We start from the raw sequence: 25,920 nt of genomic DNA on the forward strand, positions 1-25,920 counted from the left end.
ACTGGGCTCCCACGTTGTACAGACTATCTGAACCAGAGGATGTGTTCAACCAGAGGTTTCCTCTTGGATCAATAACAGGCCCTGTCCCATGCACACGCAAGGACACAAGTTGATGACAGCATGAGGCCCCTTTCTCTTTCTTCTGTTAGCCATGTATTACAAATAGTGTCTGAGTAGCCACAAATTTTTAAGTTTAGGAAAAATACAAACAAACAATCTTATTCACTATAATTTACTATGCATTAATGTGAAACTTTCTAATGTACCGTGATAAATTTTGGGACAGTCTTGTCTTCAACACACATTCCTGGGTAAAAGCCTATGTTCTGTTAGTTTCCCTTTGTGGCATCACAACTTTTTTGTTATATTTTGAAAAAAAGTGCCCTTTATTATACCTTTTCTCCTTTCTCTTCAGGTTCATCCTCATTAAGGAATTCTCGTTTTGGATAAGGAATCTGGCAGCCAGCAAATACACTGAAATATATCAAACAGCAAATCAGAGACATACTAAACATACATGCTTCTGAAATTCATTTATTTAATATCATATATATTTCAGGGCTTTTTCTTTTAATGTTTGTTATGCTTTGACTCCAAATTACTAAGTGAGCCTATAAACACCCAACAGATATATAACTACTGGTATAAGATTTTAACTTTTGCTGTATTTGCTGCTGGCAAGCTGCCTTCCTCTAGAATTACAGCAGAACTGAGTGAGCACAAATGACAGCACAATTATTTGCTGTCCTGACACTGCATTTGTTCACTTTGCTATGTGAATCAACCAGAAACTCTACAGAACTCAATTAGGAGTATGGATGGCACAGTGGATTGAGGGCCTGATCCAATGCCCATTAATGTCATGGGAGTCTTTCCATTGACTTCAATGGCTTTTGAATGCCCTAAATGTACTACCTATTCATCTCTAGAGAACTGGAATCAATTAATCTCAGGTGCCTTGTTTAGAAGGAAATAAAAAGGTAGTTTTTAGATTGAGTCAGCTAACATGATTTGAAATATTATTTAGTATCTAGAGTACACATAGTTTAATACCTTTAAAATCATGTTGCCAGGTGTTGTGACCTAGGCAGAAGTAGACCAGACAGCAAAGACCTACTAGTAGATAATATTTTGTACCAATTTTAATTTCAGCAATTCTTGCTGTTGAACTTTCAGGGGGTAACCTGTATTGCAATACAATCAGCTTAACATGATTTTAAAAGTGCTAACCTGGATCTATGCCAATTGCTAAGTTGCATTTCAAATCATAATGGCTAACTTGATTTTTTTACAAATCCTTTTTTTCCTAGTGTAGACTAGACCTGTGCTTTCTTCCATGAGGGCTCCTACATCTGGAATCCATTCCCTGTCTATCATGTCTCCTCCATAAATTCCTTTTTAAGCATTCTGTTCTTCTAGGAGGCTGCGGAGAGTGGGGGATATCAGTATTACATTTTATGAATGTCACATATTTCTCAGTTTACCTGCTTGATATTAGCTTGTCTGGCTGCATGGAGTAAAATGAAAGAAAACTGTTGGGGGGGAAATACACAGAAAACAAACAATACCACAGAAAAGGTACCTTCAGAGAGAATACCCAGGGTTGTTAAGGGAACAATAAAGGAGCTATTACTTTGAAATGCTCACCTACCTGGCTCCAACCAGGCTAGCAAGGTCCAGGCTTGAGCCTAGGATCAGTGGGGACACTAACCCAGTAAAGACCCCAGCCTAGGGAAGATGGGGGTTTGAGTGGGCAGCAGCTGCTGGAGGTGGATCTCTGATTAACAAAGAGAATGTTGCAGGGACTCTCTTTTTTAACCAAGCCAGGGGAAGGGGTACTTGGGGTAAATGGAATTTACCTAAACCTTGAAAGGAAAGAATAAAATGTAAGGCCCAGGCAACAGGCCTCTTTGTTTTAACCAGTTTCAGAGTAGAAGCCGTGTTAGTCTGTATCCACAAAAAGAACAGGAGTACTTGTAGCACCTTAGAGAATAACAAATTTATTAGAGCATAAGCTTTCGTGGGCTACAGCCCACTTCATCGGATGCATAGAATGGATCATATAGTAATATATATATATATACACACACACACACACACAGATAAGCTGGAAATTACCATACAAACTGTGAGAAGCTAATTAGTTAAGGTTTCAGAGTAGCAGCCGTGTTAGTCTGTATTCGCAAAAAGAAAAGGAGTACCGGTGGCACCTTAGAGACTAACAAATTTATTAGAGCATAAGCTTTCGTGAGCTACAGCTCACTTCATCGGATGCATCCGATGAAGTGAGCTGTAGCTCACGAAAGCTTATGCTCTAATAAATTTGTTAGTCTCTAAGGTGCCACCGGTACTCCTTTTCTAATTAGTTAAGATGAGCTATTATCAGCAGGAGAAAAAAACTTTTGTAGTGATAATCAAGATGGCCCATTTAGGCAGTTGACAAGAAGGTGTTAGGATACTTAACTTAAGGAAATAGATTCAATATGTGTAATGACCCAGCCATTCCCAGTCTCTACTCAAACCCAAGTTAATGGTATCTAGTTTGCATATGAATTCAAGCTCAGCAGTTGCTCATTGGAGTCTGTTTTTGAAGCTTTTCCATTGCAAAATTGCCACCCTTAAGTCTTTTATTGAGTGGTCAGAGAGGTTGAAGTATTCTCCTACCAGTTTTTGAATGTTATGATTCCTGATGTCAGATTTGTGTCCATTTATTCTTTTGCGTAGAGACTGTCCGGTTTGGCCAATGTACATGGCAGAGGGGCATTGCTGGCACATGATGGCATATATCACATTGGTAGATGTGCAGGTGAACGAGCCCCTGATGGTGTAGCTAATGTGATTAGGTCCTATGATGGTGTCCCCTGAATAGATATGTGGACAGAGTTGGCATCGGGCTTTGTTGCAAGGATAGGTTCCTGGGTTACTGTTTTTGTTGTGTGGTGTGGGTTGCTGGTGAGTATTTGCTTCAGGTTGGGGAGCTGTCTGTAAGCGAGGAGTGCTCTGTGTCCCAAGAGTTGTGAGAGTGAGGGATCATTTTTCAGGATAGGTTGTAAATCTTTGATGATGTGCTGGAGAGGTTTTAGTTGGAGGCTGAAGGTGACAGCTAGTAGCGTTCTGTTATTTTCTTTGTTGAGCCTGTCCTGTAGTAGGTGACTTCCGGGTACTCTTCTGGCTCTGTCAATCTGTTTCTTCACTTCAGCAGGTAGGTATTGTAGTTTTAAGAACGCTTGATAGAGATCTTGTAGGTGTTTATCTCTGTCTAAGGTATTGGAGCAAATGCAGTTGTATCTTAGAGCTTGGCTGTAGACAATGGATCGTGTGGTGTGTCCTGGATGGAAGCTGGAGGCATGTAGGTAAGTATAGCGGTCAGTAGGTTTCCGGTATAGGGTGGTGGTTATGTGACCATTGCTTATTAGCACAGTAGTGTCCAGGAAAGGGATCGCTTGTGTGGATTGGTCAAGGCTGAGGTTGATGGTGGAAAGGAAATTGTTGAAATTATGGTGGAATTCCTCAAGGGCTTCTTTTCCATGGGTCCAGATGATGAAGATGTCATCAATGTAGCACAAGTAGAGTAGGGGTGTTAGGGGATGAGAGCTAAGGAAGCATTGATCTAAGTCAGCCACAAAAATGTTAGCATATTGTGGGGCCATGCAGGTACCCAGGCTGCTGACTTGAAGGTATATATTGTCCCCAAATATGAAATAGTTGTGGGTGAGGACAAAGTCACAAAGGTCAGCCACCAGGTTTGCTGTGACATTATCGGAAATACTGTTCCTGATGGCTTGTAGTCTTTGTGTGGAATGTTGGTGTAGAGGGCTTCTACATCCATAGTGGCCAGGAGGGTGTTTTCTGGAAGATCACCGATGGATTGTAGTTTTCTCAGGAAGTCAGTGGTGTCTCGAAGATAGCTGGGAGTGCTGGTAGTGGAGGGCCCGAGGAGAGAGTCCACATAGCCAGACAATCCTGCTGTCAGGGTGCCAATGCCTGAGATGATGGAGCGTCCAGGATTTCCAGGTTTATGGATCTTGGGTAGCAGAGAGAATACCCCTGGTCGGTTTTCTAGGCATGTGTCTGCATAGATCTGTTCCTGTGCTTTTTCAGGGAGTTTCTTGAGCAGATGTTATAGTTTCTTTTGGTAATCCCCAGTGGGATCAGAGGATAATGGCCTGTAGAACGTGGAGTTAGAGAGCTGCCTAGCAGCCTCTTGTTCATATTCCAACTTATTCATGACGACAGCACCTCCTTTGTCAGCCTTTTTGATTATGATGTCAGAGTTGTTCCTGAGGCTGTTGTTGATGTTGTGTTCAGCACGGCTGAGGTTATGGGGCAAGTGGCTCCATGGCTCCATGTCTAGTTGGCAGCCGGTGTCAAGTGGAGTGCCCCAGGGGTCGGTCCTGGGGCCCGTTTTGTTCAATATCTTCATAAATGATCTGGAGGATGGTGTGGATTGCACTCTCAGCAAATTTGCGGATGATACTAAACTGGGAGGAGTGGTAGATACGCTGGAGGGGAGGGATAGGATACAGAAGGACCTAGACAAATTGGAGGATTGGGCCAAAAGAAATCTAATGAGGTTCAATAAGGATAAATGCAGGGTCCTGCACTTAGGATGGAAGAATCCAATGCACCGCTACAGACTAGGGACCGAATGGCTCGGCAGCAGTTCTGCGGAAAAGGACCTAGGGGTGACAGTGGACGAGAAGCTGGATATGAGTCAGCAGTGTGCCCTTGTTGCCAAGAAGGCCAATGGCATTTTGGGTTGTATAAGTAGGGGCATAGCGAGCAGATCGAGGGACGTGATCGTTCCCCTCTATTCGACACTGGTGAGGCCTCATCTGGAGTACTGTGTCCAGTTTTGGGCCCCACACTACAGGAAGGATGTGGATAAATTGGAAAGAGTACAACGAAGGGCAACGAAAATGATTAGGGGTCTAGAGCACATGACTTATGAGGAGAGGCTGAGGGAGCTGGGATTGTTTAGTCTGCAGAAGAGAAGAATGAGGGGGGATTTGATAGCTGCTTTCAACTACCTGAAAGGGGGTTTCAAAGAGGATGGCTCTAGACTGTTCTCAATGGTAGCAGATGACAGAACGAGGAGTAATGGTCTCAAGTTGCAATGGGGGAGGTTTAGATTGGATATTAGGAAAAACTTTTTCACTAAGAGAGTGGTGAAACACTGGAATGCGTTACCTAGGGAGGTGGTAGAATCTCCTTCCTTAGAGGTTTTTAAGGTCAGGCTTGACAAAGCCCTAGCTGGGATGATTTAACTGGGACTTGGTCCTGCTTTGAGCAGGGGGTTGGACTAGATGACCTTCTGGGGTCCCTTCCAACCCTGATATTCTATGATTCTATGATTCTAAGTGATGCTGCTTTTCCACAATTTCAGCCCGTGCACATTGATGGAAGCAATCTATGTAGAAGTCCAGTCTGTTGTTTCAACCTTCAGGAGGAGTCCACCCAGAATCCTTCTTTTTGTAGTGTTGGTAGGAAGGATTCTGTGGGTTAGTATGTTGTTCAGAGGTGTGTTGGAAATATTCTTTGAGTCGGAGATGTCAAAAGTAGGATTCTAGGTCACCACAGAACTGTAACATGTTCATGGGCCTGGAGGGACAAAAGGAGAGACCTTGAGATAGGACAGACTCTTCTGCTGGGCTAAGAGTATAGCTGGAAAGATTAACAATATTGTTCGGTGGGTTAAGGGAACCACTGTTGTGGCTCCTTGTGGCATGAAGTAGTTTAGATAGTTTAGTATCCTTTTTCCTTTGCAGAGAAGCAAAGTTTGTGTTGTAAATGGCTTGTCTAGTTTTTGTAAAATCTATCCAAGAGGAAGTTTGTGTGGAAGGTTGTTTTTTTATGAGAGTATCCAGTTTTGAGAGCTTATTCTTAATCTTTCCCTGTTTGCTGCATAGGATGTTGATTAGGTGGTTTCACAGTTTCTTTGAGAGTGTGTGGCACAATCTCTCAGCATAGTCTGTGTGATATGTAGATTGTAATAGATTTTTTACCTTTAGTCCTTTTGGTATGATGTCCATCTGTTTGCATTTGGAAAGGAAGATGATGTCTGTCTGTATCTGTACGAGTTTTTTCATGAAGGTGATGGCCAGGAGGGTGTTTTCTGGAAGATCACCGATGGATTGTAGTTTCCTCAGGAAGTCAGTGGTTTCTCTAAGATAGCTGGGTGTGCTGGTAGCGTAGGGCCTGAGGAGAGAGTCCACATAGCCAGACAATCCTGCTGTCAGGGTGCCAATGCCTGAGATGATGGGGTTCGTTCACCTGCACATCTACCAATGTGATATATGCCATCATGTGCCAGCAATGCCCCTCTGCCATTTACACTGGTCAAACCGGACAGTCTCTACGCAAAAGAATAAATGGACACAAATCTGACATCAGGAATCATAACATTCAAAAACTGGTAGGAGAACACTTCAACCTCTCCGGCCACTCAATAAAAGACTTAAGGGTGGCAATTTTGCAACAGAAAAGCTTCAGAAACAGACTCCAACGAGCAACTGCTCAGCTTGAATTAATATGCAAACTAGATACCATAACTTGGGTTTGAGTAGAGACTGGGAGTGGCTGGGTCATTACACATATTGAATCTATTTCTTTAAGTTAAGTATCCTCACACCTTCTTGTCAACTGTCTAAATGGGCCATCTTGATTATCACTATAAAAGTTTTTTTTCTCCTCCTGATAATAGCTCATCTTAAAAAATTAGCCTCTCACAGTTTGTATGGTAACTTCCAACTTCTCTGAATGTATATATATATATCCTGCTATATGTTCCATTCTATGCGCCGATGAAGTGGGCTGTAGCCCACGAAAGCTTATGGTCTAATAAATTTGTTAGTCTGTAAGGTGCCACAAGTATAGAATCATAGAATCATAGAATATCAGGGTTGGAAGGGACCCCAGAAGGTCATCTAGTCCAACCCCCTGCTCAAAGCAGGACCAAGTCCCAGTTAAATCATCCCAGCTAGGGCTTTGTCAAGCCTGACCTTAAAAACCTCTAAGGAAGGAGATTCTACCACCTCCCTAGGTAACGCATTCCAGTGTTTCACCACCCTCTTAGTGAAAAAGTTTTTCCTAATATCCAATCTAAACCTCCCCCATTGCAACTTGAGACCATTACTCCTCGTTCTGTCATCTGCTACCATTGAGAACAGTCTAGAGCCATCCTCTTTGAAACCCCCTTTCAGGTAGTTGAAAGCAGCTATCAAATCCCCCCTCATTCTTCTCTTCTGCAGACTAAACAATCCCAGCTCCCTCAGCCTCTCCTCATAAGTCATGTGCTCTAGACCCCTAATCATTTTCGTTGCCCTTCGTTGTACTCTTTCCAATTTATCCACATCCTTCCTGTAGTGTGGGGCCCAAAACTGGACACAGTACTCCAGATGAGGCCTCACCAGTGTCGAATAGAGGGGAACGATCACGTCCCTCGATCTGCTCGCTATGCCCCTACTTATACAACCCAAAATGCCATTGGCCTTCTTGGCAACAAGGGCACACTGCTGACTCATATCCAGCTTCTCGTCCACTGTCACCCCTAGGTCCTTTTCCGCAGAACTGCTGCCGAGCCATTCGGTCCCTAGTCTGTAGCGGTGCATTGGATTCTTCCATCCTAAGTGCAGGACCCTGCATTTATCCTTATTGAACCTCATTAGATTTCTTTTGGCCCAATCCTCCAATTTGTCTAGGTCCTTCTGTATCCTATCCCTCCCCTCCAGCGTATCTACCACTCCTCCCAGTTTAGTATCATCCGCAAATTTGCTGAGAGTGCAATCCACACCATCCTCCAGATCATTTATGAAGATATTGAACAAAACGGGCCCCAGGACCGACCCCTGGGGCACTCCACTTGACACCGGCTGCCAACTAGACATGGAGCCATTGATCACTACCCGTTGAGCCCGACAATCTAGCCAGCTTTCTACCCACCTTATAGTGCATTCATCCAGCCCATACTTCCTTAACTTGCTGACAAGAATGCTGTGGGAGACCGTGTCAAAAGCTTTGCTAAAGTCAAGAAACAATACATCCACTGCTTTCCCTTCATCCACAGAACCAGTAATCTCATCATAAAAGGCGATTAGATTAGTCAGGCATGACCTTCCCTTGGTGAATCCATGCTGACTGTTCCTGATCACTTTCCTCTCCTCTAAGTGCTTCAGGATTGATTCTTTGAGGACCTGCTCCATGATTTTTCCAGGGACTGAGGTGAGGCTGACCGGCCTGTAGTTCCCAGGATCCTCCTTCTTCCCTTTTTTAAAGATGGGCACTACATTAGCCTTTTTCCAGTCATCCGGGACTTCCCCCGTTCGCCACGAGTTTTCAAAGATAATGGCCAAGGGCTCTGCAATCACAGCCGCCAATTCCTTCAGCACTCTCGGATGCAATTCGTCCGGCCCCATGGACTTGTGCACGTCCAGCTTTTCTAAATAGTCCCTAACCACCTCTATCTCTACAGAGGGCTGGCCATCTCTTCCCCATTTTGTGTTGCCCAGCACAGCAGTCTGGGAGCTGACCTTGTTAGTGAAAACAGAGGCAAAAAAAGCATTGAGTACATTAGCTTTTTCCACATCCTCTGTCACTAGCTTGCCTCCCTCATTCAGTAAGGGGCCCACACTTTCCTTGGCTTTCTTCTTGTTGCCAACATACCTGAAGAAACCCTTCTTGTTACTCTTGACATCTCTTGCTAGCTGCAGCTCCAGGTGCGATTTGGCCCTCCTGATATCTTTCCTACATGCCCGAGCAATATTTTTATACTCTTCCCTGGTCATATGTCCAAGCTTCCACTTCTTGTAAGCTTCTTTTTTATGTTTAAGATCCGCTAGGATTTCACCATTAAGCCAAGCTGGTCGCCTGCCATATTTACTATTCTTTCGACTCATCGGGATGGTTTGTCCCTGTAACCTCAACAGGGATTCCTTGAAATACAGCCAGCTCTCCTGGACTCCCTTCCCTTTCATGTTAGTCCCCCAGGGGATCCTGGCCATCTGTTCCCTGAGGGAGTCAAAGTCTGCTTTCCTGAAGTCCAGGGTCCGTATCCTGCTGCTTACCTTTCTTCCCTGCGTCAGGATCCTGAACTCAACCAACTCATGGTCACTGCCTCCCAGATTCCCATCCACTTTTGCTTCCCCCACTAATTCTACCCGGTTTGTGAGCAGCAGGTCAAGAAAAGCGCTCCCCCTAGTTGGCTCCCCTAGCACTTGCACCAGGAAATTGTCCCCTACGCTTTCCAAAAACTTCCTGGATTGTCTATGCACCGCTGTATTGCTCTCCCAGCAGATATCAGGAAAATTAAAGTCACCCATGAGAATCAGGGCATGCGATCTAGTAGCTTCCGTGAGTTGCCGGAAGAAAGCCTCATCCACCTCATCCCCCTGGTCCGGTGGTCTATAGCAGACTCCCACCATGACATCACTCTTGTTGCACACACTTCTAAACTTAATCCAGAGACACTCAGGTTTTTCCACAGTTTCGTACCGGAGCTCTGAGCAGTCATACTGCTCCCTTACATACAGTGCTACTCCCCCACCTTTTCTGCCCTGCCTGTCCTTCCTGAACAGTTTATAACCATCCATGACTGTACTCCAGTCATGTGAGTTATCCCACCAAGTCTCTGTTATTCCAATCACGTCATAATTCCTTGACATCACCAGGACCTCCAGTTCTCCCTGCTTGTTTCCAAGGCTTTGTGCATTTGTATATAAGCACTTGAGATAACCTGTTGATCGCCCCTCATTCCCAGTATGAGGCAGGAGCCCTCCCCTCACAGACATTCCTGCCTGTGCTTCCTCCCGGTATCCCGCTTTCCCACTTACCTCAGGGCTTTGGTCTCCTTCCCCCGGTGAACCTAGTTTAAAGCCCTCCTCACTAGGTTAGCCAGCCTGCTGGCAAAGATGTTCTTCCCTCTCTTCGTAAGATGGAGCCCGTCTCTGCCCAGCACTCCTCCTTCATGGAACACCATCCCATGGTCAAAGAATCCAAAGCCTTCTCTCCGACACCACCTGCGTAGCCATTCGTTGACCTCCACGATTCGACGGTCCCTACCCAGGCCTTTTCCTTCCACGGGGAGGATGGACGAGAACACCACTTGCGCCTCCAACTCCTTTATCCTTCTTCCCAGAGCCACGTAGTCCGCAGTGATCCGCTCAAGGTCATTCTTGGCAGTATCATTGGTGCCCACGTGGAGAAGCAGGAAGGGGTAGCGATCCGAGGGCTTGATGAGTCTCGGCAGTCTCAGTACTCCTGTTCTTTTTGTTTTAACTCTTTGCTCTGCTGGTTATGCACCTTTGGGTGAATTAACAAGACTTTGCTTTGAAGAAGGTGTTTTTGAGTCACTTTAATTGGATTCCGGTAATAGGCTCTCAGAGGAAAATGGCATACAGATGCAAAATACAGTTAGGCCTGTTGTGTTATTACAGTTGGTAAACAGGGAACCTGCAGTCCAGAGATCCTGTCTAAGGGTTGTAGGACCCCATGGTTCCACCCAGAGAGGCATTCACTTGAGGAGGACCGAAAGGAGTCTAAATGTGAAGCTTGTTCTGTAACCATGACAAAATCCTATAATCCCTAGAACTCCCCTCAAATAATTGTTAACAAAACAGTAAATATTTTTTGAAATTCAAACAAATATAATAGGACTAACAAGACTCATGATAAATGTCATTGCTTGATCGCTCACAGACTTTAGTTGCATTATAAACTCTTCAGGGGCAGGGATCTCTTTTTTATACATTTATAAAGTGCCTGGCACAATGGGGTTCTAGTCCATGACTGGAACTCCTAGGTGCTACGATAATAATAAAATAAAATAAAATAAAATAACAACAATAATAAAATAAATAAATAAATAATTCCATGCTGCATCTGTGTATTTTCTATTCAGATAATAAAGTTTCCTGGACGGGGTTTTTATTGTCTTTCTGTCTGAAAAGTTTCTAGCACCCTGTTGGCAAAATTAAATAATGCATAGAAAAAACACTATGTTAAAAGAATAGCCAGTTTGCAAAGACAAGCACTCAAATATTAGGAAATTCAAGAATAAAGGTGGCCATTCCATGCTGCTCATCACTGTGGCATAGGAGTACTTCAGAAACATTAATGCATTATATTTATAACACCCCTGTGGATAGGAAAGCATTACCATCCACGTTTTATAGCTGGGGAACTAAGGCACCAAGAGATTAGGGCCAAAACTATCAAGTGTCCACTGAATTTGGTCAGCTTGAGATCCATTGGCATGTGGATAGCAGTTTATATGTTTAAATCACACCTCTCATTGACATTAGATGCAGTTGTGAGTACTCAGCACATTCACAAAGCAGAACCGAGGATCTCAAGATGGATACCCATAAAATGAGGAGCAAACAACAACTGTGAAAAGTTTGGTTTAAGTGACTTGCCCAGCACCACATAGGAACTTCGTGGCAGAGTCAAGAACAGAATCCAATCCTTTAGGATATCATTCAACTGCCTAAACCATGAAACCATCCTTTTTCTTCCTGCAATCTCCTTCACTATACACCTTCCAACTTCTGCAACAAATGAGGCAGGGGTTTTACAGACAGCCTCATTCACTACAGAACACTGGTTCAGACCTGCGCAGATCCATACCGTACACTGAATGAGGCAGGTGTCCTGTGGAAAAGCAGTATGTTATCATGTAATTAAAGTCTGTATCTAACACATATGCATAAGGGAGCTGAATTAATATGGGCAACCTGAAGTCTGGCATTTCCTAACTTTTAAGCGCTTGACTTTGTAACCAAAATGTTCTTTTAATTAAGTATTTCTGATATAATTTCCTAGAACACTGAAAAAACATTCTATCATGTGGAACCATACTGATCCTCCACATGGATCATCAGAAGGGCTGGGTTTAGATTGATCCACAGCAGAGAGCCCTGCCACATGAGCTAATGAGATAACTGGCAGCAGTAGTAGCCTGCTTATTCTGTATGTGGACCTGCCACTTAGGGCTGAAACATTTTACCAGTGGGTTTCACAGCTACTTGTTGACAGCACAACAGTGGTGAATTCCGGGCTCTACTCCAGATTCTGGAGGGGAGTGTGTCCTACAGTCTCATTCTGCCCCTCAGCCTATCACCCACTGCAACTTCAATCCATCTCTGCCCCTCTTCTCCTAACACCCCCTGGCAGCCGTTATTGTCCCTGGACCACATCCTGTCCCTGCTCCTGCTCTGCCCCTACAGCCTCCCAACTCTTCAGCCTGTACATCTTCCTCCTTATTCTCCTACTGCTTTGGTGTCAACAGAGGGAGCAATGAGAACAGAGGAGCGAGTCTCCCTGCTGTCAGGTACCCGTGCCTGGTTCCACTGCACTCCTTGGCCACTGGAAGGAGCAACTGCAAAGAAAGTTCGGTAGTGCTGGGATGGAGCATGCCCAGCAAAGAGAGTATTTTGGGAGAATTTAGCTGTCAAACTAACTAGTTTCTAGTAAGCATGTGTGAACTGCAATTTTGTATACACTTATAAGCTGCCCAACTTTGGGTAGATTTTTGTGGAGACAGCAAAAAAGCACATCCTGGGCACCAGGAAGAACACCCTGAGAAATGTAAAGTCCCTGCTCCAAAGCATGGAGGCACTAGAGCTTCCCATAGAAGATTTGATTTTTAGCATGGACAAGCCATCAGATTTTTCCTTAACCTCATTCTCAGAAACACTTAAACCATTTTAAGGAAAACTTCAATGAAAAACAAAAACAAAACCCAGCCTGAGGCAATCCCTACCCAGCATGGAAAATTTCAGCCCAAACAGTTAAAGTTTGGTAAAGTTATAATGGAAAGTGGTTCAGCAACCTTAACTACATCTGATGCTGCTGCCAGCTCAGTCTATAATTAATTAGAAGAAACTAGATTGAGGTCATATGATAAAGTGTTTTGGTATTCTTATCATAACAGCAGATGTATCTGTCCATGTCACACCACCTCCGCTGGCATAATTCAAGATCTCTGCCCAAGGGAGACTGTAGACTAAGATAAGAGGGGCTGATTTATAAATAATTGTTCAGAACTAAGTACATTATGTACATCTTGGCTGAATGATGCATGTCTAAGAGGGGCACATCTACAGGAGTTTTATATAAATACTTCAGAATAGTTTTCTAAGAACCATCACTCCCCCCCCATTTACCCACTTTTACTGAGTGCAGCAAGTATAAAGTTGTTGCTCTGCCAATCACTGGTTGATTTACACCACTGGTGCCCCTAGAAAGCTTAGAGGTGGATTCACAGTGGTGAGAAAAATGTTCTCGTTACAAGCCTATTTCTTCATTTTTAAATGGTCACCATATACTGCACATTACTAGCTAGCAAAAAAAAGGCATCACTGTAAAGAACACAGAAAAAGTGAGACACATACTCTGATGTAGGCAATGGATCCTCCTGGAAATAGGGATCCTGCAAAGCCTGCTCTGAGGTAATTCTCTTCGTAGGATCCATGGTAAGAAGTTTTTGAAGCTGTGTAGCGTAACATTGGAAGTAGTTAAGAAATGTATGAAACCATTATTTTTCAAACTAATGGCTTCTGTGGCCCACTTACATCATGATCTCGTAAACGACAAATAGCTCATTCAGGAAAGCAAAATAAGCATTTAATGCACAGCAACACGTCTAGTTCTGTGATGCACATCCATCAAAAATATTAGGCCTATGAAGTTTTGTTGGTATGAGAGCTAACTGGGCTAGATTCTTCAGTGCTGTATGTGCCACCTTGAGCTACTCAAATAAAGTGGCTCTAAATTAAGTGTTACCGTCCGTGAAGGATCAGCCCAATATAAGGGTGATATTCTGCGGGCACAAAGATGGGATAGGAGTTCTTCTGTCACTCTCTGCTGCTGGTATAGCAGGGAAAGAGGCATAGAGGAAAGTAGGTGTGACCAAGACTTCCTTTTATCATGCCCTTTGGTACTATTTGTAGACAATGTATGCAAGAGCAGCCTGAAAGGAGCTGTAACTCAGAGCATGGGGACTGATCCTACACAAAGGCTGCATCCAGATCAGAGTGCAAAGGTGATCTTTATGCTACTACTGTGCACATGACCATGGCCTGTCCTCTTTGAAGATGAACTACACTAGTAGTACACGGGTAGCACTCTGCTCCCATATGAGAGACAAAGATTCTATGCCTGGTCTCTTTTGCTTGCAGATGTGAACATTATGCAGGCAATTTGCTCAGCCCCTTGCAAGTAAATGCCCAACACAAGAGATGGGCTTTGGAGTGTATTTGCAAGGTTTATAAGCTAGGGCTCTGAGAGATCTTTCTATATTATAGGTATGTTAAATAGCAAAGAGCTAAAGAAAGCATTCATCCTTCAGAAGGAAAGGTGATCCTCCCACCCTCCTCTCCCACCGATACATGTATAATTCACAAACTGACATATGATGTGACTATACAGAGGGATTACTTTGCCTGTCTCAGAAAGGCAGCCAATTCTGGGGTGAAATGCAAAAGCCGACAATGGCAAATTTGTTAAAATATTAAAAGCCATGGCTGTAGCTATAATTTATATTTTTATATTCTCATCCTCCAATAAGCAGAAATAGAACTGTTTTAATATCACAATTATATTTCAAAGTAAAATAATCCCTAATAGCACAATGATGTACGTACCAAAAGGAAAACTTTACTGTCAGGCTTGACTTTGTGTTTCTCCATGTATTTTATGAGGCTACTATTGGCATATCTGAAAAATTGTAAACACATTTGAAAAATAATATACTTTAGGATTATGGCACTGCACCAAGCAATAAAGAAAATGTATACTAGTCCAAAAGGACACATTTTGTATTTCATTTGTTAGAAGATATAATGTCCTACATTGTCATACACTCTATTTGTGAAGTGTGAATGTTTGCCCTAGCTTTCAGTGTTAGTATTTTTTAAATTGTTTGTTTATTTTATTACACTGTTTACTTTATTACAATGGAACATACAGCTTTGATGTATGGCTGAGGTCTTGATGGTAGCACAAAGCCATAGCAAATGTTGTAGGGAGGGCAGAGCTGCCCTATCCTAGTGGAAGCTACCTTGTCAGACAGGCACAATGGCTCCAACAGTGCAGCCACTGCATCATTATTTGCCATTTGAGAAGCTGTTGCAACTATTCCCTTCAGTTGGCAGAGAAACAAACCTGTCCCTTTTCCCAACAGAAGCATGAGCCATGTGAAATCTTTGCATTTCCTGAGTTCAAATATTCCCATTAAGAATAATCAGACATAGAATTTATGTCTTGCTTTTAATCTCTAGATCTCTGTGGGTAACTATGATTATTTTACAAAGAGGGAAACTGATGCACAGGGGCATCAGGTGGTTTGCCAAAGGTCACTCAGAAAATCCAGGGCAGAGCTGGAAATAGTACTCAAATCTCCTGAATCCCAGACCCGTGCCTTGTCCTGGACTATGTTGCTCCCTGCACGATTTCCCTTCCTTGTCTACCAGTGCAGGGAACGATCTGACTTACTCAGCAAAACCTCTTGCCAACATTAAAAGATGGACACTAGCGTTCTTTTAAAATCCAAATAAATACTCTTCCAAAGTCTAAACAAGACAGAAGATAACTGAAGCTAATCACTAGTGCTGATTTCTGTGTATCTATTACAAGCAGTTTTTAACCACTGTCTGTGGTATAATCACTTACGTTGTTCTCCTGAAGTCTTTTTGAAGTGTGGGATATTCTGGCATCTTCCTTATATCTTCCCAGTCTTTATCTTAGAAAAGATAAAGCAATTGGACAGTTTAAAGTGCTAGTTAAATAATATAATGTACATAAACTGTAATATTTGTCTGACATTGTTCTGTTATTCCACAAATCCCACCACTTTCTTGGGCAGAGACTCCACATCCATCATACTGCCAGCTTTTATAAAGCTATAGAGCTAGTAATTTCCTTTAAAACAAAATCTAACTCAAAGGGTTTATGCCTGACCTTTTAATGAAAGTAAATTACCTGCTGGGAATCCCATTACACTAAAAATGCGATCTAGCTGATCATGATGAAAAGGATTGCTCGTTTTGATGTCTTCCTGACGACAGTGAAAAATAGGTTCTGAAGTCAATAGCTCAGCAAATATACACCCAATTGCCCAAATATCTAGGAAAGAGAGAAGATAATTTAGGTGAATTGACTATATTCCATCAGCCTGATTTCTATTTTACACAGTACAGACACAATAACTCACATGAAAATTCATGACAATAATTTTAAAACATGCAATAAATTAACACACAGGAAATGGAATAACTGCATCACCACATATTAGTTACAAGCCAAATCAAACAAACTGTCTTGTAAATTCTATCTGAAGTTGGACTCTAGCAATCTAACACAGAATAGCAATACATTCAGAGTTACAGCAGAAGCCCTCCCAATCTCTGCTGACAACTTAATCTTCAGGACATTCAAGTGATTATCTAAAACAGAACATAATGCTCCAAAAAGGATACATTGAAATAATAGCTCTATCAGATACTCTAACGCAATTCCTATAAGGAAATCAAATATATACTGAAAAGAAAAATTATAGCAGCTTGTGTGTCTGGGCAAACAATAAAGACTAGATAAAATGAAGAGAGCAAGATCCAAATTTTAGCTAAGAAAGAAGACAGACTGCAGCTTTCTTAACCAATTAAAAAGACTCTGATACATGCTCAGTAACGCCCTTTGGAACCATTTTACAACATTGTACTCTACAGTAGCTTGATACCACATGCATTAATGAACAGTACAACAGACTGATCATCTCGATGAAAGCAAATTCTAGTAACATTAATTTTATACAAAAAGATTTTGTGTTCTGTCATGTTCACATGCTGTTCAAAACAAAATCTATAAGAACAGCAATTTCAGTGATGTTAAATAAATCTATAGATTATATGTTAGCTAGCTAACTCCACTCACAGCAGTCCTAAGAGTTCTGTACTACAACAAAGTTACATTACGCTAAACACCCTAAAAATGTAAAATTGTCAAGCAATGGGCTTGAGGGTGGGAAAAGAAATACTGGCAGCTGAATTAGGCACCAGCAGAAAAATAATTTTTAATTTTTCCTCATATTACCCTTTGTATTATTTTCTCCAGTTAGTTTTCAGCGTCCCAAATTTCTCTATTTCCTTTGAGAAATACCATTCCACAAGTCAACATCTTATCGTCAGACATTTTCCTGACAGTCATCTTAAATTTTCCCTTTCAATATTTCATCTCATTACTTTTATACATATTTAGGTTACATTCTCAGGTGTTGTCTTGCTTTGATTTTATTATTAGGGGTATTTGCGTGAAAACATCTTTTGTTCTTAATATTTTCTCCTGTAGACTGGGCAGCCTGGTATTTACATAATTTCTATGTGGGTCAAGTGAAAAGACTTAATCATTCAGTCTTACAAGAGGTGTTTAACTTCTTCCACTCAAAGTAAAATATGCAATCAGTGATCTCCTTTTGGTGGCAAAGATGAGGCGGAAAACCTCCTCAGATATGGCACATTCAACTTTGGAAGACTATTCCCTCACAAGCTAGGCTGTGAGTAAAGCAGTTTACAGGTGGGGATGGATTAAAGTATCCTGGGTCTTTGTGATATAGATTAACAGAGAAAGTACATTTCTCTGTCCTCCTGGCTTCACAAAAGTTGCCACAGCAACAAGTAGATGTTTTTCTATAATAATTTTTTTTAAACACACACAGGCTGTAAACTCAACATTTCAGATTAATGTTTCATTTACTCAAGAAATGGATTACTGGGCAACATGAAAGTACTTTAACTATGTTGCTTTTCAGTCATTACATTTTTTAATATGTGCGGCTCATAATTCCTGAGTTTAGCCTGTTATGCCTCTTGCTGGATTCCCTTCAATTTAAGGTAAAGTGACCAGATGTTCCAATTTTATAGAGACAGTCCCGATATTTGGGGCTTTTTCTTATATAGGCACCTGTTACACCCCCACCTCTGGTCCCGATTTTTCACACTTGCTATCTGGTCACCCTAACTTCAGGGTATTATCAAAAAATATCTTCAGAATACTTAATAAATTATAGAAAATCTGTAACTTTCATTTTGTATAGAATTACAGATTTATACAGCTAGAAAAGGCATCATGAATTGCAATCCAAGTGGGTCAGGATTTTCTCTATACTAATTTGCTATAAAACATGTCATTGGCAACTACTGCTGCAAGTGCTTAATTGCCCTTACTGCTAGGCAGAGCCGATCAAAACCAACTATTTTTAAAAAATCTGATTTTTTAAATTTAAATCAGATTTTCTATTTTAAATTAAATATGGGTTTATTTTTTAAAAACAAACATAAGTAAATCTGAAATTATGACAACCTACATTAAGGAGTAAACTTACTATAATCTATTAAAATAATTTAAATTAAACTTTTTAAGACATTAAGCAATACATGTTTGCTGCCAACTTTCAAAGAAACCACTGAACAGGCAGAAATCACTGGCTAAGCACCTGGAACATCATGGTTTACTGAAGTGCTAAACCAGCGTTTGAAATCGGTAGCCACTTCTGCATGTGCAGAAAGAATATTTTTTATTTCAGTTTATTCTACTAGTTCAGTTCAATGACTAATTCATTCAAAGTTAAGAACCCAGCTGGGTGATGAAAAAAAAAAAGCAGGAAAGTTTGTTTTCCTCTTCCAACATATTTAAAAAAAAAAAAACACAGTTGGGAAAGGATGAAATCTACGAGTTCTAAAATCTTGAAGGACATGGTGACAAGAAACAATCAGTTCCATTAACTAACTACAAATTGAATTTTAATTTCTATCCAAACAGAACTTGACAAATCATGTACAAACCTGCTAATAAAAAATTAATGAAATGTAAAAATTAAGAATCTGTGTAAACGTGAGTTAAGCCATATAACTGCTTAAAAATATATATATTATATCCACCTTATTAGAAAAAAAAGCACAAAATTTAGTGTAAAGGCTATATTTAATTGTAAATCAACATGTTTTAATGGTTGCCAACAAGGGAGATCCAACATTTAATTAGGAAAATAACTAAAAAATATAAATGCAAAACATGATTAAAATCTGTGATTTAAATCGCTTTGATTTATCCAATCCAGCCTGCTATTAGGAATTTTTCCATCACATTTCTCAACTTTGCTTTTGTATAATATTGGCAATTTGTGATAATTATCTACCATAGTGGTATTTCTATAGAAAGAATAATTCTGGAAATAGCATAGAAGCTCCTTCAGTACAAATGTTCCTATATACACCAGTGTATCTCCTGGATTATTTGAATTAAATCAATCATGTATAGTTTGGGTCTCATCTTTTTGATAAAAATAAAAGATAATCCTCCTGCCCTTATCTACCATATGGATCCAATCCTGTAAACATTTAGGCATGGTCAATACTTAAAAGTTAGATTGACCTAATTATGTTACTATGTCAACCTAACCCCTGGTGTAAACACGCTAGGTTGATGGAAGGATTCTACCACCTCTCAGAGAGATAGATTAACTGTAATCAATGGAAAAGCCCTTCCATCGATGTAGAAAGCATCTATGTGATGATGCTGCAGCAATACAAGAAAAGGAGTACTTGTGGCACCTTAGAGACTAACAAATTTATTTGAGCATAAGCTTTCGTGAGCTGTAGCTGTAGCTCACGAAAGCTTATGCTCAAATAAATTTGTTAGTCTCTAAGGTGCCACAAGTACTCCTTTTCTTTTTGCGAATACAGACTAACACGGCTGCTACTCTGAAACCTGCAGCAATACAGCTACAGCACCATAGCTGTAGCCGTGGTAGTGTAGATATAACCTTAGTACAGTGTTTAACCCCAGTTGAAACCAAAGAGACTAGACCCACAATAGTAACCACTAGCCTTGGAAGTGTTTGCAGGGTTGAGCACTAAACGTTCAAATGAGATTTTAAAAAGTCTTTCAAATATAAAATATATCGCTTCTCCACCTTTCCTGCTTCCGGCACCTCATATAAAATACAGCATTAAAACAACAGTTTTAATTCATATTTATAATATTTACAATACATATGTTTTAAAACACCCTTAAATAATTTGAAAAAAGCAGTATAAGTCTATCACAATAGGTTCTTCCCTTTCCCCGTCCCTAAAGGTCAGGAGAAGGGATATTTCACTGCTCCTGAGCTACTGAAGTTAAGCATGGACAGTGTACATTTTGCTCCTCTATGCCTCCAGGACCAAAAGCACAATCCCCTCCAAACTAGGAGGGTAACAATGCATATAAGGTTTTAGAAGTTCAACAAAATAGCCTAACAAAGCGACATGCTGGCTTAATATAGCCAAGTTTTTTTATTTTACTACATTAATTTTACCCTTACTTGATTTTCTAGTAACAAACTCTTGCTATATTCCAACTCTGGTCTACAGAAACTAAAAATGTTGCAGCCTGGACTTGATTGCATACATTTCTGCAGAGAAAGCATATAATGTTCCCTGATTTGGTGAATGGCAATATCCTGAACCATAAACCAAATTATATTACTTTCCCTGTCAGCTTGGTTCTATCTTCCACTCTCCTTTTCCTATGCTATGGTGAAGATTGAGAGATGAACACGTATCTATCCATGGCGATGGTTCTTATTTCATTGATAAAATACTGGAACAGAATAACTTATAGTACATTTTGGGATGGAGGATATGGCAAACAGAAATACTTCTATCTATAAAGGGCTTCATTTAGAAATGACAAATTTCAAGTTCAGATGCTTACTTGACTGTTACCTTAACCTTTTGAACTCTGCTTTTCATAGCTGTCCAGGCTCTCTCCCCTCCTCAAACAACCCCAAGCCCAACCAGTCTCACTCCTGTTAACTTTGCTCCATAGCTTTGAGGGTGGACTAACTGTTGTTGAAGGAAATGACTAAGTTCCCAGTTCCCTTCTGCAATGTAAGATTCTTTTTTATGACTGTCTCCCAGTTCCCACCTGTAATGTCTTCACTATTGTAATTATTATCCATATATTTTAAAAGTGTCTCATGATGTTTTATAACTGGGAGAACAGACTTTAAATATATCCACTTTCATTATGATTGTTTAGCTATCTGCTGTTCTTATAAGTGCCTGTATGCCCATATTATTAGAAAGCTTTTATGATTGGCAATGTCCTAGCTTTGAAATGTGTGAAATAATGGCTTTTTAGGACAGCTGCTAAATTAGGATGCATTCTGCATAACCCATGTCACATTAGCACTGTAGCTAAAGTGTAAGTATACATGGGGAATTCAAAGGGAAATTAGTGTGAAATAGCTAGGGTCTGAATTTAAAGCACAATAACTATTCAGCACTAATTCTCCACGTGGAGGCTCTTATTCTGCACTAACAAAGGGTGTCCACATGGGAGTTAGTGCAGAATAGCTATTCAGCAGTTGTAAGTTCTGGGCTTTTCCTCATGTAGACAAGCCCTTACAGTGAAAAATTTAAAGAGCCCACTCTGTTTAACTTATTGAAAAGAAGAACGAGAGGTGACTTGAATGAAATGTATAAGTACCTCCATGGAAAGAAAATATCAGGTATTAAAGGGTTCTTTAATCCAGCAGATAAAGGCATTACAAAAACCAATTGCTAGAAGCTTAAAGCCAGATACATTGACATTAGAAATAAGGCATAAATTTTTAACAGTAAGGGTGATTACCCACTGGAACATACTACAAGGGAAGTGGTATATTCTCTATATCTTGGTCTTCAAATCAAGACTGGATGCTTCAAGATATGCTTTATGAACAAAGTTATGAACTCAGTACAGAGGCAACTGTGTGAAATGCAATGCCCTGTGATACACAGGAAGTCAGACTGGATAATCTAATGGTCCCTTCTGACCTTAAACTCTATGAATCTACTCATCTGTTTAAGAGTTTTATACTGCAGCCCATCACCATAGTATCTGAGTGTTTTCCACATAAAATCAATAGGTTTCAGAGTAGCAGCCGTGTTAGTCTGTATTCGCAAAAAGAAAAGGAGTACTTGTGGCACCTTAGAGACTAACAAATTTATTAGAGCATAAGCTTTCGTGAGCTACAGCTCACTTCATCGGATGCATTTGGTGGAAAAAACAGAGGAGAGATTTATATACACACACACAGAGAACATGAAACAATGGGTTTATCATACACACTGTAAGGAGAGTGATCACTTAAGATAAGCCATCACCAACAGCGGGGGGGGAAGGAGGAAAACCTTTCATGGTGACAAGCAGGTAGGCTAATTCCAGCAGTTAACAAGAATATCAGAGGAACAGTGGGGGGTGGGGTGGGAGGGAGAAATACCATGGGGAAATAGTTTTACTTTGTGTAATGACTCATCCATTCCCAGTCTCTATTCAAGCCTAAGTTAATTGTATCCAGTTTGCAAATTAATTCCAATTCAGCAGTCTCTCGTTGGAGTCTGTTTTTGAAGCTTTTTTGTTGAAGTATAGCCACTCTTAGGTCTGTGATCGAGTGACCAGAGAGATTGAAGTGTTCTCCAACTGGTTTTTGAATGTTATAATTCTTGACGTCTGATTTGTGTCCATTCATTCTTTTACGTAGAGACTGTCCAGTTTGGCCAATGTACATGGCAGAGGGGCATTGCTGGCACATGATGGCATATATCACATTGGTAGATGCGCAGGTGAACGAGCCTCTGATAGTGTGGCTGATGTGATTAGGCCCTATGATGGTATCCCCTGAATAGATTTGTGGACAGAGTTGGCAACGGGCTTTGTTGCAAGGATAGGTTCCTGGGTTAGTGGTTCTGTTGTGTGGTGTGTGGTTGCTGGTGAGTATTTGCTTCAGATTGGGGGGCTGTCTGTAAGCACTGAAAGGACGAAAGGACTGAAGGTAAAAAATCCATTACAATCTACATACCACACAGACTATGCTGACAGCTTGTGCCACACACTCTCAAGGAAACTGCGGAACCACCTGATCAACATAGAATCATAGAATCATAGAATATCAGGGTTGGAAGGGACCCCAGAAGGTCATCTAGTCCAACCCCCTGCTCAAAGCAGGACCAAGTCCCAGTTAAATCATCCCAGCCAGGGCTTTGTCAAGCCTGACCTTAAAAACCTCTAAGGAAGGAGATTCTACCACCTCCCTAGGTAACATCCTCTACAGCAAACAGGGAAAGATTAAGAATGAGCTCTCAAAACTGGATACTCTCATAAAGAACCAACCTTCCACACAAACTTCCACGTGGCTGGACTTTACAAAAACTAGACAAGCCATTTACAAAACACACTTTGATTCTCTACAAAAGAAAAAGGACACTAAGCTATCTAAACTACTATATGCCACAAGGGGCCACAACAATGGTTCCCGTAACCCACCCAGCAATATTGTTAATCTATCCAACTATACTCTTAGCCCAGCGGAAGAATCTGTCCTATCTCGGGGCCTCTCCTTTTGCCCCTCCACCCCCACGAACATGATACAGTTCTGTGGTGACCTAGAATCCTATTTTCGACGTCTCAGACTCAAGGAATATTTCCAACACACCTCTGACCAACATATTAACCCACAGAGACCTTCCTGCCAACACTACAAAAAGAAGGATTCTAGGTGGACTCCTCCTGAAGGTCGAAACAGCAGCCTGGATTTCTACATAGACTGCTTCCGCCGACGTGCACGAGCTGAAATTGTGGAAAAGCAGCATCGCTTACCCCATAACCTCAGCCATGCAGAACACAGTGCCATCCACAGCCTCAGAAACAACTCTGACATCATAATCAAAAAGGCTGACAAAGGAGGTGCTGTCGTCATCATGAATAGGTCAGAGTATGAACAAGAGGCTACTAGGCAGCTCTCCAACACCACTTTCTACAAGCCATTACCCTCTGATCCCACTGAGAGTTACCAAAAGAAACTACAGCATTTGCTCAAGAAACTCCCTGAAAAAGCACAAGAACAAATCCGCACAGACACACCCCTGGAGCCAGGACCTGGGGTATTCTATCTGCTACCCAAGATCCATAAACCTGGAAATCCTGGACGCCCCATCATCTCAGGCATTGGCACCCTGACAGCAGGATTGTCTGGCTATGTAGACTCCCTCCTCAGGCCCTTCGTTACCAGCACTCCCAGCTATCTTCGAGACACCACCGATTTCCTGAGGAAACTACAGTCCATTGGTGATCTTCCTAAAAACACCATCCTAGCCACTATGGATGTAGAAGCCCTCTACACCAACATTCCACACAAAGATGGATTTCAAGCCGTCAGGAACAGTATCCCCGATACTGTCACGGCTAACCTGGTGGCAGAACTTTGTGACTTTGTCCTGACCCATAACTATTTCACATTTGGTGACAATGTATACCTTCAAATCAGCGGCACTGCGATGGGTACCCGCATGGCCCCACAGTATGCCAACATTTTTATGGCTGACTTAGAACAACGCTTCCTCAGCTCTCGTTCCCTAATGCCCCTACTCTACTTGCGCTACATTGATGACATCTTCATCATCTGGACCCATGGAAAAGAAGCTCTTGAGGAATTCCACCATGATTTCAACAATTTCCATCCCACCATCAACCTCAGCCTGGACCAGTCCACACAAGAGATCCACTTCCTGGACACTACGGTGCTAATAAGCGATGGTCACATAAACACCACCCTATATCGGAAACCTACTGACCGCTATTCCTACCTACATGCCTCTAGCTTTCATCCAGATCATACCACTCGATCCATTGTCTACAGCCAAGCGCTACGATATAACCGCATTTGCTCCAACCCCTCAGACAGAGACAAACACCTACAAGATCTCTATCATGCATTCCTACAACTACAGTACCCACCTGCTGAAGTGAAGAAACAGATTGACAGAGCCAGAAGAGTACCCAGAAGTCACCTACTACAGGACAGGCCCAACAAAGAAAACAACAGAACGCCACTAGCCATCACCTTCAGCCCCCAACTAAAACCCCTCCAACGCATCATCAAGGATCTACAACCTATCCTGAAGGACGAGCCATCGCTCTCTCAGATCTTGGGAGACAGACCAGTCCTTGCTTACAGACAGCCCCCCAATCTGAAGCAAATACTCACCAGCAACCACACACCACACAACAGAACCACTAACCCAGGAACCTATCCTTGCAACAAAGCCCGTTGCCAACTCTGTCCACATATCTATTCAGGGGATACCATCATAGGGCCTAATCACATCAGCCACACTATCAGAGGCTCGTTCACCTGCGCATCTACCAATGTGATATATGCCATCATGTGCCAGCAATGCCCCTCTGCCATGTACATTGGCCAAACTGGACAGTCTCTACGTAAAAGAATGAATGGACACAAATCAGACGTCAAGAATTATAACATTCAAAAACCAGTTGGAGAACACTTCAATCTCTCTGGTCACTCGATCACAGACCTAAGAGTGGCTATACTTCAACAAAAAAGCTTCAAAAACAGACTCCAACGAGAGACTGCTGAATTGGAATTAATTTGCAAACTGGATACAATTAACTTAGGCTTGAATAGAGACTGGGAATGGATGAGTCATTACACAAAGTAAAACTATTTCCCCATGGTATTTCTCCCTCCCACCCCACCCCCCACTGTTCCTCTGATATTCTTGTTAACTGCTGGAATTAGCCTACCTGCTTGTCACCATGAAAGGTTTTCCTCCTCCTCCCCCCCCCCGCTGTTGGTGATGGCTTATCTTAAGTGATCACTCTCCTTACAGTGTGTATGATAAACCCATTGTTTCATGTTCTCTGTGTGTGTGTATATAAATCTCTCCTCTGTTTTTTCCACCAAATGCATCCGATGAAGTGAGCTGTAGCTCACGAAAGCTTATGCTCTAATAAATTTGTTAGTCTCTAAGGTGCCACAAGTACTCCTTTTCTTTTTATAAAATCAATAGTTATAGTGAAATCCCTCGGGGACTTCCTAGAGAA

At 41.6% G+C, this 25,920-nt stretch overlaps 1 protein-coding gene across 8 annotated transcripts in view; it reads right to left on the reverse strand.

The window, feature by feature from the left end:
- Positions 1-25,920, reverse strand: part of CDK19 (cyclin dependent kinase 19) — a 239,393-nt gene that overhangs the window by 18,421 nt on the left and 195,052 nt on the right. For all 8 annotated transcript variants that reach the window (XM_043510831.1, XM_043510830.1, XM_043510826.1 and 5 more), the window contains 5 exons: positions 15,976-16,119; positions 15,667-15,736; positions 14,640-14,712; positions 13,389-13,486; positions 396-474 (listed from right to left, as the gene is read on the reverse strand). In XM_043510831.1, the coding sequence (XP_043366766.1) occupies positions 396-474; positions 13,389-13,486; positions 14,640-14,712; positions 15,667-15,736; positions 15,976-16,119 (464 nt within the window). The remainder of the gene's footprint in view (positions 1-395; positions 475-13,388; positions 13,487-14,639; positions 14,713-15,666; positions 15,737-15,975; positions 16,120-25,920) is intronic.

The sequence above is a fragment of the Dermochelys coriacea genome, chromosome 3 (assembly GCF_009764565.3).
Source record: "Dermochelys coriacea isolate rDerCor1 chromosome 3, rDerCor1.pri.v4, whole genome shotgun sequence".
Classification (NCBI taxonomy): Eukaryota; Metazoa; Chordata; order Testudines; family Dermochelyidae; genus Dermochelys; species Dermochelys coriacea.